At 25.8% G+C, this 13,437-nt stretch overlaps 1 protein-coding gene across 1 annotated transcript in view; it reads right to left on the reverse strand.

Moving 5' to 3' along the window:
• LOC113556860 overlaps nt 1-13,437 on the reverse strand; it is a 503,097-nt gene that overhangs the window by 66,812 nt on the left and 422,848 nt on the right. The window contains exon 4 of the mRNA XM_026962058.1: nt 864-971. Coding sequence (XP_026817859.1) covers nt 864-971 — 108 coding nt within the window. The remainder of the gene's footprint in view (nt 1-863; nt 972-13,437) is intronic.

The raw sequence follows: 13,437 nt of genomic DNA on the forward strand, positions 1-13,437 counted from the left end.
AAGTTTTTGACAAGATCGCATATTATAAAGTATACAAATTTTATGCTTCTTCGCACTTTTCTTGACATACGTTATAAATGATAAAACTTTTAACAAATATTAATCCAACTTTAAGTTACATATTATAAAGTTTATGCGACTAGCTGTAGTATGTAATGAATACGTAATAATCTTAACTTACCTTATGTGTTGCGAAAAACTATCCTTTTTACATAATAACACGATCGTATGGAATAATGTTTTATTTGTTAAGCAATTTATATCAGCGAGAAATTTGAACACTACATTACGTGGTAGTAGAAAATGTTAGAATGCCATCACGGTCATAATTATAATTATCCGTGGTGAACTGTATAAATTAAACATATGATTCCTAACTCTGATAATCATGAAATCGAATTATGAGTTTTGATTGATGTATATTATAATAGACCACAAGTTTATATTGCCAATTGCTTAAAATTAAACAATACACCTTAAACCGAGAGTAGGAATTATATTATCCGTTTATACCGTATTTATGTCACATTTTTTTAATTTTTGATTATTGGATAAATTTATGTTTGCACATAAGTCAATAGCGTTTTAATTTTTAAAATTATTCATTTGACGTGTTTTAGTTTCATTTTATACGAATTATATAAGTAGTACACAACTACTGTACACAAAAACATAGGTTTTTCCTCGTGAACGTATTTATTGTAATTCGATAACTAATGCGTATAATATTCATTAGACATAATAGCAGTTAATGTTTTTTTAGTTATGTTTGTTTTAAGTGGACCAAAAACTAAAGTTAAGTGCTACAATAAGTTGAAAAATATTATAATTATATTATATAAAATATTAAAAAATGATATTACCTCCAGATACCATGCACGTCAACTTCACCCGGTCGCCCTCGTAGAACGGCCCTGTGTGTTCTATCTCCTCGTTATACTCGCTCAGGATGACTGGTTTCTGCGGAGGCACTGTGAAACGATATGCAGAATTAATATAATACATATAACACGTAAAATATGCGATCATTGATAAAACCAAACGACGACAATAACTGTGTTAGACATGGTATAATAATATGTACATTATACGCAGTGACACACTACTGCACACGTGACACAATCCTAAAACCACTTTAAATTGTTCATATTGGATGCATGTTCTAACAACGATAATATTCTGTTATTTTAAATGAAAACCCCGGAGTCACATTTATTTAGTTATCATTATTTACTATTATTCTTTCTTTTTTTTATATAGTAATTTAAAAGTTAAATAGGTTGGGGAATAATGATAATTAAATAAAAAGTAATTAATTATTCAAAACTTAAAAATAATACCTATATATTATACTTATTACTTATATAATTATACAACCATTTTGCAAAAAAAAAAAAAAACTAATATTCTAAAATTTTCTTAATGGAATTATATCAACTTTATTTTATTCAATAGATGAGATTTTTAGAGTCACTTAACTTCAATTTTACTGTAATCTACTAATAAAGTCTTCCTCGTAAAACAAAAATTATTATTAATTGATCCGAGAGTCGATGAATTTTTTTATAGAACTTATAATAAATATTGTTTATAGACAAATTTTAAATATAAAATATTTGATTATAAATTGTAATGAACAAAAAAATAACACACAACTGATTTTTTTTTATAAACGATTTTTTTATGATATATATATTTATTTTTTAATCGTTAATTGAACTAAATTGGCATATTATTATGGCATCATAATAGTATTACTCGATCGAATTGATTCTCTTTTTATTATTTACCCAATACAAACTTACTGGATTTAAATAATATTATGTTTAATTCAAACTACATAAATATATGTGTGTGTGTTAACATCATAATTCAGTTTAATAATTTAATATAATATATTTAAATCATGGTTTTTTAGAACACAATTACAAAGGTCTAATGACCGGGACAGTGAGAGATGGATGTTTATATAAAATGCATTACTTTAGCATATTATAATACAATAATTTATCAAAATAATTAAATTAGGTACCAACGAATTTGATTTTTGAAAATGTTTTTGTTATTTCTCTTAAAGTTATTTTTTCGTTTTGTATTATTATTTTTTTGATGTTTTTAATACTTTCATTCAATTACAATTTTTTAAACACAATTTATGAATTGTTTCTACATAATTAAAAATATATTTTTATTGCAAAAATTTTTAAAACTTTTAAATATCAACTACCTATTTACCTATTCAATAAATCAAAACTAAATATTTTTTTTTTTTTTTAATTTTTATGTATTAGTGATTTTTTTAGTGATTTATTCTGCGTTTTAGATTCAGGGAAAGACGATGGATTTATTGATTATGCAATTAAATGTGTTTTATTTTTGTTTCTAAAAACATTTTTATAGTAGAAAAAATGCTTTGATCATAAAATTACGTAGAGGTTTCTGGTAGCAAATTGGATCTTATATTCTAATTTCTAGTTGATACTTTTAGGAGATCAACATAGAAAATGTTCAATACTTTTTAAAATAGTTGTTTGCCAACTTTGTTTACCAAAAAGTTTAATCGTCTTTGTATAGATCGCCTTCGAATATTTTCAGTTTTTTTTTCTATTGATATCTTTACACGTTTTTTCGTTCGATCAAAAGGCTTAAAAATATTAATAAAAAGTTCCTTGTAGATTGTTAAAAAATTGAAAAAATGAATTTTAAGCCACTTTAATGATTACTGAGCATTTGAAGAAAGAATTTCGTCAAATTTCATTATTTAATAGTTCATTTCAAGTTTTTTTAATATTCTTACCTAATAATTAAATATGCAATTTGAAGTTTCTTAAAAGGTTTTAAGGTTATTATTACTAAAATTATATACATATATATAAAAGAAAAATTGACTGTATTTCAACAAAAGGTACCTATATCGTATATATAATAAATCGTTTTTGCTTATTCCCAAACAGTATAATTTTACGACCAATGCTATAACAACTTGAAAATTCCAGTCGAAATATGATCAGTACCCCCGATAGTTTGGTAAAGAATATTTTACGGATGGTGGCAGTTTCGATTACAATTTATTACCAGGAAATTTACGACAACCAACGTAATATTTATTCGATTAATCGATTTTATTAACAATAGCATAGGTACTAAATCGACAAAATCAAAAACTTTTTTAAGTTTCCATTAGATGAGTTTCATAAATTTTATTTTTATAATGACTGAAATCATGATACTAGGATAGAGTTATAGTATGTGTATTATTTAATAATTTCCGATGTTTTGAAATACATATAATCTGATTTGAAAAAATAGTGGAGCTTCATTCCGGTTCGATGTATACACTTTTTTTTTTTTTTTTTTTTTGTTTTGAAATGGAAAAAATAAAAATCAGAGTTATTTTAATAATTTATAATAATTATTACGTACTAAAGCGTGAAAAACAGTTCTCATAATAAATTTTGGTTGATAAATTATTATATAAAATATTATATATTAGTTAGTATATCACTCACTCACTCAGCAGTGGCACACACTTAATAAATTTGGGTAGCATGTTCTATGGAAAATATACCACCTACCCACCAAATTGCTTTTAAAAAGATACCAATGGATGTTTCCCCCCCCCCCCATTAACTAACATTTTCTGACTAAGCCTTATTAATAATTATAACTATAATATTTATAATATTTTAAATTTATAACTACAAATTATATTCAATTTTTTTATTTAAACTTAATATTGAAATATTGAATGTACATTAAAGTAAAATATTGGTACTCAGTTTAGAATAATATTTAAATATATAAATGTTTTAACATAAATAAAACTTTAACAATAACAAATATTATGTTCAATGGGACACTGTTGCATACTCCTGTATAATATATAAATGAAAATTAGTACAATAATTTATTATTTCTCTAATATGCTACTATTATTGGCAATTATAGTATCTGTGTCAATATGTATATAATTTTCGCACGAAAGTACCATTAAACTTTCAACCAAAAAATGCAGGGGTGGCAATTTCTACCTTAGAACTTAGAACCTTCTAGTGTACGCCTTTAGATATACGTGTACTTAACTATTTTGTAAAAATATAATTTAACACGAGTATAAACAATAACTCAATAATTCATGAATACAATATTATATCACAACAATGTAATCTACATTATTGTACACATTTGGATATTTTGTCTGAATCTTAACTATTGTATGCTCACTTCAAATAATTACACACATTTAAAATAAACTTCAACAACAATTTTAACAAGCAATAGTTATTACCGACGTCTTATATGTTTATCTAAAATGATTTTTATATTTCATTACTTGTATTTTATTTCCTGATCGTACAAATGGATGAGTTGATTTGACAATAATGTGTTCATTTTTATTTGTAGAAGAAATGCTCTGATCAATTGACTTTGATAAAAGTTTCTTGTAAGAAATTTGATTTTGATACTTTTGGAAGTATTCAAAATTGCAAATTCTCAGTATCTATTAAAATATTTAAGAAAATCTTAAAATTAACGCGAATATTTGTTAACATTTTAAAATTGACCACCAAAAATTAAGTTGGTTATCGCTCAGAATATAATTGTTATCATTAAATTCATGTTTAACTCATTATTCATTACAATACCTATTCAATGACAAGGTATACTTGATCTTGTACAGTGGAGTGGTTGCCTAATCTTCTGCTTTTTTATTTTAATTATTATTTATTCATTTATTGGTCGTCATGTCAATAACTATTATAAAACACTGGAGAATATTTTAAAAACATTTTCTGTGTACTATAAAGGATAGTATTTAAAATATAAAAGTTAAGACTTGAATGCTACGCTGTATTCAATATCAATAATGTTTTGAATACTACGCGTATTATTATGACACTGCTATAATACTGTGTTACACTAGTACTAGTCTGTGTATACTATTTACACAACCAGCTGTATCTACTGTTGCATTAATATTTATGCCATAAGATATATACCAATATTATTTTATATAAAGTATAATAATGAATAATTTTTAAATAATAAATTATTAATGTGATAACCGTATATGTAAATTAATTGATATAATCATTATGTTTATAGCCGATCCTCAAATTATTAATATTATATTAGAACAGTAGTGTTTTTATTTGTATAGTGCCACTGTTAGTTTTGTAATTGTATTTTTAAATAAGTGGTTTAGATGATTTATATACTTATTAAGTCGACATATTATTTATAATGACGAAACATGAGTTCCATAATTCTACTCATTTAAACATTTTTTTTTTTTATCATATGACTTGCATGTTTGAATTGATTACATTTATCTGACTTCACACTTTATCGATAATATTTATATCAAATAATTTTAATTCTGTAGAAAATAAAAAAATGGAGTAATATTAGTATATTTAAAACGGTAGACATGATTTTTATATAAAAAGTATATTATGACAACTAGAAAGCTTGTGCAAATAACATATAGCGCCGCTACCAATTTTGTATTTTATAATAAATTACTTAAAGTATTATGAACTATACATATTATTATGATATAATATAGTGATCCATAATTCTACAACTCGTTAAAAGTATTGAAATTACGTAATTATTTATTATTATAGTTCTTATTTGTTTTCTTTCATAACGTTTACAAACAGTCGCAATGAATTGTGTTTAACAATGTTCTTACAGTATATTACATAATAGATTATTTTTATATACGTTTGGCAAAAATTGTTTAAAATTGGCCATTGCCAGTTATGATTTTATGGTGTTACAATATTTAATAAGAACAATATTTGATTTAACATAACAATAAAGAAGAAAATTTATTTTTTTTTTCGTATGCTGCCAGATGGTATGCATAAAAAAAAGAGTTTTATCGTCATTCGATTATTTAACTTAATAATATTATAACTGTTGAATACGGAAATTGCTTTTTGACGTAACTAAGTATCCAAAAACTTTATATATATATATATATTTTTTTTTAATTAGACTTTTTAGTTCGTGGTAGTTTTTTATGCATATCTTAGATCAACCGATTCTTACACATCGACCTAACCTAACCATAAGACGTTCAAAAGCATACGCCATACATAATTTACTGTCGTGAATTGAAATGTAAATTAAATATATGATTAGTAACATTATACAAATTTAAATTTATTAAATATTTTAAAAAATAGCTGGAAAAAATTGCTAAATGAAAAAAATATGTTATTAAATATTATTCACCTCAAATTTAGTATTTTGTTTATTATATTATGTTATGTAAACATTTTAAAAACGTATAATATTTTAATGACAAGGGGAAAGTTATCAATGATAACGTTAATGATGATGTGAACATGATAATGTTTCTGCAACACGATGAAAAGCGTGTGCAAGACAGGTCACGTGAATTATTTAAGGGTAAAATACTTGTAACGCAGTTCCAGCTTTCACCATATAGGATGCTGCGTCTGATACTGCCGATAAAATACAATAATATGCGATGATAGCGATCACATAATTAATAATATAGTATATGATCGCGTGGTGTGGACTTTGGAGAGTCGCAACCACGATTAAAGATATTAAATCTTTAATCGTGGTCGCAATTCGCGAATATTATTAGCACACGAATGGACTGGAGAAGATAACAACACATAAATATAAAACGGCGATACGATAGTACTAATTTTGTAAATAGCTGAATATTTAAAAAAAAATATGTAATATAAGTAAAATATGTAAAAATATGTAATTAAGATCAAATATTTAAAAATATGTAATATCCACCATAGCTTAAAATAATCAGATAGTCCTGTAACATATTTTTGTAAAGAAATCATTAGGATATTAACATTTGCGACAAATATGTAAATACATATAAATCCGCACTCTAGTTATCATAATAGATTTTTGAATACTTTAAACGTGCTATAAATGTATTAAATTAAATATATTAAATACTTCTTCTACTTATATTTTTTCAAAAAAACCGTATGGGTTAAAAATAATTCCATTTCTTTTTTCTTTCTATATAGTCAAAAACGTATAGTAAAGAAAATGGGGAAATCTAAACAAATAAAACATGTATTTACGTTCGGGAATTAAGAAAGTTTAAATTACTATCAAATGAAATAAGTTTTGTTAATGTGTCTGTTTCATCATCGTCAAATTCTGACATTTGCAATCCCAGAGCCAAGATTTGTACCCAGTAAAATCGTTTAACTTTCAACGAGTAAAATGTTCATATTATATATTAAAAAAAAAGTGAATACTGTCTTGCTCTAATAATATTTAATAACATAATAAATATCATCTATTACTATTTGAAAGATGATAAAAGTTTGCAGAGCTTAACATTCATCTTAATCTAAGATTAAGGATATAATATCCTTTTAAATTTAATTCGTATTTAATGAAAGCTACAAGCCTACAAATGTACCTTTGATTTTTATAATCTTTAAAACTGAATGCATTAAAAAAAAAATCCTTAGTGCTGCCTAATAAAACCACTCTCTTGAAACTTAAATACTTATATAATACATTAGTATATACAGTAAAAATATTTAAACACCATAAAACAAATTAGTAAATTATTGATATTTATTATGAAACAATACTTATTTAAAAAAATATTCGTATAAGTTCTTAGTCTATTTACAAGAGCGTAGCCAGTGGGGAGGTTCAGGGTTCAGATAAATGCCTATTATATTTAAAACTTGTATTATATAACATATTTATTTTATACTCTTAAGTCCCCTTCACAATTTTTTTTCTGGCTACGGCCTTGTCTATTTAGATTATTTTTTTATAAACACGTATTTATTTATTTATTGTTGGTGAAAAAGACAATTTATTTTACATTAATTAATTATTTTTTTTTTATATATTAATAAAAAATGACTCGATGACTTGGACCATTGGCTATATAATTTTTTTTCAACAGTAACCTTACAGTTTTATTTTTAAAATTTGTTTTACGGTTTGATGACATTTGTGTTGACATTTACAATATAAATTGGCCAAAATCGACGGTTGGCTTTAGCAGTAATCACGTTCTAATGGTCGTCATTCCTCCGATTGAATATAAAGGTCGTTGATGTGTATATGATAGATAATAATATACATGCACATTTTAATGTTGGTATAGCGTAGACGTATAAATACGGGTTTTATTTGTATTTATTTCAAGTATTTTTAGCATTTTCAAGAGAAAAGAAGGTTAAGAATTGCATATTATGTGTTTCTTTAATATTATACAGTTTGTTTTTATATTTTTATAATTTTAATTGCTGTTATTATCTTTTCTAAGCTTTTTGAAAATATTCAAATTTTATCAAAGCTGTAAGACGCTACGTACAGCATTACAAACCTACAAATGGAACATAAAATACTCGTAATAATTATTATAGACTTTATTATTGTAACAGAAAATGAGATTTCTAAAATAAATGTGTAATAAGTATACTGTCCGGATGTTTTTAAATTAGCATATTTTTAAAATAATGATCATAGAATACTCTCGAATGAACTAAAATAATGTTTCATGAAGTCATGAATACATACAAAAAAGTACATTTTGAATTTTTTTGAATATTATTATTATTTTAAAAATGAAATATAATAATATTTGTATTCATATATTTAATATTTTATTTTTAGTTATGCATTTCCCATCAAGAAATAAAGCAGCTACAACTGTAAAAGTTTAATTTATTTACGTAGAAATAGTTAGATTCATGAATCTAAAGATAAGTTTTAAAAATTATTCAAAATAATAGTTGATCATAATAAGTTTGAATAGAAATTTAAGATATCTAATCATAAAAAATACAAATCTAAGTTTGTTACTTTTATTTTGTCTCTCTTTAATGTGTATATTAGTGTAAAATAATGCAATAGTATACAAATTATTAATTTTGTTATACATGTAAATACCACAAAAAAAAATTATATTTAAAAGAACTATATACCTAATATATATTATATATGCTGTTACATACTGCATAAACGAAAAATAAATATTTGTATATAATTAAAATATAAATATTACCTTGGAGCACATATATTTTAATTATTGACATAGTTATAACATTAAACTAACTACAAACATACTTAATATTAATGAAAAAAGTAATTTATATATGAAAGATTAAATACAATATAATAAATAATTTCCCATGTTAATAATGGACATTATTTTCAAAACTAACTAAAATGAGCTAACGCCCTTTAATATGACTCCCTCACAATAAATCTTCACCGTATTAAATATGTTACTTAACGGATATAAATAACGTTACGAACTTTTTAAAAACTAATAATGGATATTATTTGATTAAACGTTTATTTAGTATAGTTAAGTTAGGTTTATTATAATTTACGCTCAAAGTGTATAATATAACAATATGTAATACATAAATAATTACTTATAGCTTCACTTCGTTGATTTTCTAACAACATCGTGAAATTGTCCTTCAATTTGTTGTTTATTTATATAGTATTCTATTGTTGGAGATAAAAATCATACACCCAGTCTGTATATCATTTTGTGTACCCAGTTCACATGGCAGTATCACCATGACCGTAAATTTATGATCCTAAGATACAGTATTCAATTTAATTTGATAGTTATTATTTACATACAATGATACCGTATTATTGAATGGCGAGTATCTGATTAATTTTGCAATTTTATATTTTAAAATAATAATATAAATTGAGTAAATCAAAATGTATGCTACAGCTATATAATTATATACATATATAATACTCATATGAGAAAAAATAATCGTCACGAAAGTTTAAAATGATGATCATATTTGTTACAATAGTTTAGGGGGGATTTGGTGGTCAACTTAAGTGATTCAAATGGAAACCTAATACTTTATTGTGTTATCCAAAAGTGAAGAATTTTTTTTGCAGTATTTTCATAAAAATCGAAATTCGGATGAGTAGTTTATGAGTTATAAGTATTTAAAGTTTTTGTGAGAGGAGTAATAGACTAAAATGTTGCGGGGTATTCCCGTGGGTATCCACTCCATTCGTCCAACTATAAATACTTATAACTCTAAACTACTCGTCCAAATTTTGATTTTTATGAACCAAAATACTACTAAAATAATTCTTTACATTAAGCTTGCAAAAACTGTATAGGTTTCTATTTGAATTCTTAAGTTGACTCCTATGAATATCCTCTCTTTAAATTATTGTGAACAAATTTAAAAATTACTAATCATTTTAATTATTTATAAATAAAAAAACTTTCGTACAAAACATTTTTCTCTATTATGAGTATTTATATGATTAAATGGCTATAAATTTCACATTCAATTCCTGAAAAACTATATAAGTTGAATATTATATCTCTTTTAATAAATTAATTTTGTTTTATTTAATTTACTATTAGAAATTGAATTATATAGTTCCCACTCAAATAATAATACAATATTTCATGTTTTATATTTTTTATTATTCAACCCAGTTTCTACACAAAAATTAAGATCGCAGTTTTTTATGTGATTTAAATAGATAATCATTATAATAGATTTGGATTATTGAGTGTACGATTTCTTTCGTGTACATTGTTGTTATAATTTAATATTAGTCTTCTAATTATTTCCTCAGACTTGAAATTGTACCTATACACTTTGTGAATTATGTGAAATGTTTAAAGTTAATGTCATTTATAAATTAAAATTCGCACATCACGTCAAAATGTTTAAACTTTGACTAAAAGTTAATTTACTTAAAACCCTTAAAAAAAGTGAGACGATACAATATATATTCAGTAGGCGACGAAGGAACAGTATAAGATAATATTATGTTTCAGTTCATAATGTGATCCTCAATGAATTAAATATACCTTTTACATTCTTATTAATAAATAATTTATCACATGGCAACGTGTAAATATTTTATGTAAAATGTTTTTCAAGGGTATGAGATTCATTAAAAGGATTCAAACGAAATCGAATTCAAAATTAATGCAAATGAGACTATGCTCGTAATTTTATGTGTAATCCTTGTCTGTTCGAATGAAACATTTATCGAGCATGAATCTCAATCCTTAATCCTTACGGCGTGTTCCAGGTAAGTTTATTCAGACGGGGATTTTAGACATTGTTTATGTTAACTGGAATAAAAATAATTAATTACCAGCCGATTGTTGTATTTGTGTACTTATATTATTCTAAATGCGGATTACACGTAAACGCAATACACTGACGATATGAAAAACAAAAAATTGAAACATTCACACATTAAATCGTGAACCTAACAGAACTACAGAACACTAAACTGTATTTCGATTGGAAATCCGACGATCATTTTATAATAATACTCTACGGTCTATGGGTAAGGGGGATTAATGGCATAATAACAATATCCCTCGATATTGTTATTAACCATTTAGTGATAACGCGCAGTTATTGTATTATTATTATCATCATTATCATCGTCGCTGCCATAACCATCATCGGCGGTGTATAGTGAATAAAATTGATATTACTTGCGCGTAAAAAATCCGTGTGTGCGTGATAGGGGTAATTCAATTTTGAGAGGGGAAAAAAATACCGATGGATTAAAAACCACAGTAATTATAGTCATACATTACATAAATCGACGACGTTAATATGCGTTGCCCGCTTAAACGTTATAATATACGCACACGGATATCAAATTACATTAGTTTATTATGCGTATTATAGTGCCTATTATACCTAAATTCAAAGTAAACGTTTGATGGTATGGAAAAATACGTTTATATAAAATATCACCCAAACACTATTTAAGGTAAAGTATTTGAGTTAAATAATAATAGTGAAATTAAAAAAAAAATAATAATAATCTAGTTCCGAAATAATTAATTTTAATTAAATCTGTGTTTATCGGATCAATACAATATCAAGCAATGTATTTCAATTTTATAAAAATCCCACACAATTTAATTTAATGAAAACAAAAAGAATTATATAAAAATAGTTTTACTACTGTATACTGTAATATAGTTTAAAATAAACGGAATTGGACCTACAATAAATTGTTATTAACTTAGTAATAATCCATAAATATATATTTAATCGATAAACGATTTGTTTTTAAAGGCACTACGGCATGGAATGTTTTTATTTAACAAGGATTATAAATAGTGAAAATTGATGAATTTAAATTTTAAGATATCAAACGGAATTATTTAAAAAACAATATTATTCAGTACAGGTAGTAAAATAAAAGTGTTTAAAATCTGTTCAAATACCCATTTACAAAGCAAAAATATTCGAATATCGCCGCGGTAGGTAGCCAAATATTTTACGATACTGCCGACCGGACAACACTTTCGCGGTGGTAATAATCGTATCGCGTCAAATTCCTCTACACATATTATTATACTATGCCGAAGCGGTTCGAAACCGATCGATTCGTTGCGCCGTGCACGCGTAATATTATATATTATTATACACATCGTAATACAATCGCGTATGTAACGTGGCCAAGAAAAAAAAAAAGGCCGCGCTCACTGCTCCTCACACGTGTAGATATTAAAATTTAACGATATACATATTATTATTATAACACACCGAACGTGTGTGCGGGATTTACACACTGCACATATTATATACGCAACACCATATAAATTATTATAATATTACACAGCGCACACGGCGCTGATGCAGTTTGTTCGACAATAGCGCGCGTTACCCGTTCCGCCAGAATCGAAATCCCCCAAGCTTTTATAATATTATAACTATTATTATTGTTATTATTGTATACCTATACATTTATGCATACACACACACGCGCGCGCGCGTATTATATGTAAAAACGATGCGAACGAAGCGACGACCGGAGGCGTTTTCAGGTCGGTCAGAGTTCGTTTTTTTTTTTCCTATGCCCATATCATTTTATATACGTTTTATATCTCTCGCATTTTATAATTTATTTTTAAATATCAAAACGACTGCTACAGCTCTTGGAATGCGCACCACCATCATCTATATGTGTGTGTGTGTATATATATATATTTTTTTTTTATGGCATAATACATGACACGGGTCAACATCAAATGCGAAACATCGTATCGGCTCCTCTCGAAGGCGTGAGAGCGTTTATCTGTGCATCTCCACAACGCTCGCCGCTGTCGCTCCGATCGGATTGCACGACGTATGCCTTTGGTGGTCGATTTTTTTCCTTCGAATAATTGGGTGCCAGCTGACGACGAGATTTTTTCGCACTCGTTTCCCAGATCGTTAGTAGATCTCGGAGTAGGTTATCAAAAGCCATCGTGACACACTGTGACATTTTAATGGAACGACGCTCGAAATAAATTAGCAGAAACTCGCCTATATCGATAAATTTTTAATTCAATTTTATTTCCAAATACATTATATTTTCTGGCAATGACTTCGATATTTTTGCACTAATTTACTTCGAATT

The sequence above is a fragment of the Rhopalosiphum maidis genome, chromosome 3 (genome assembly GCF_003676215.2).
Source record: "Rhopalosiphum maidis isolate BTI-1 chromosome 3, ASM367621v3, whole genome shotgun sequence".
Lineage (NCBI taxonomy): Eukaryota > Metazoa > Arthropoda > Insecta > Hemiptera > Aphididae > Rhopalosiphum > Rhopalosiphum maidis.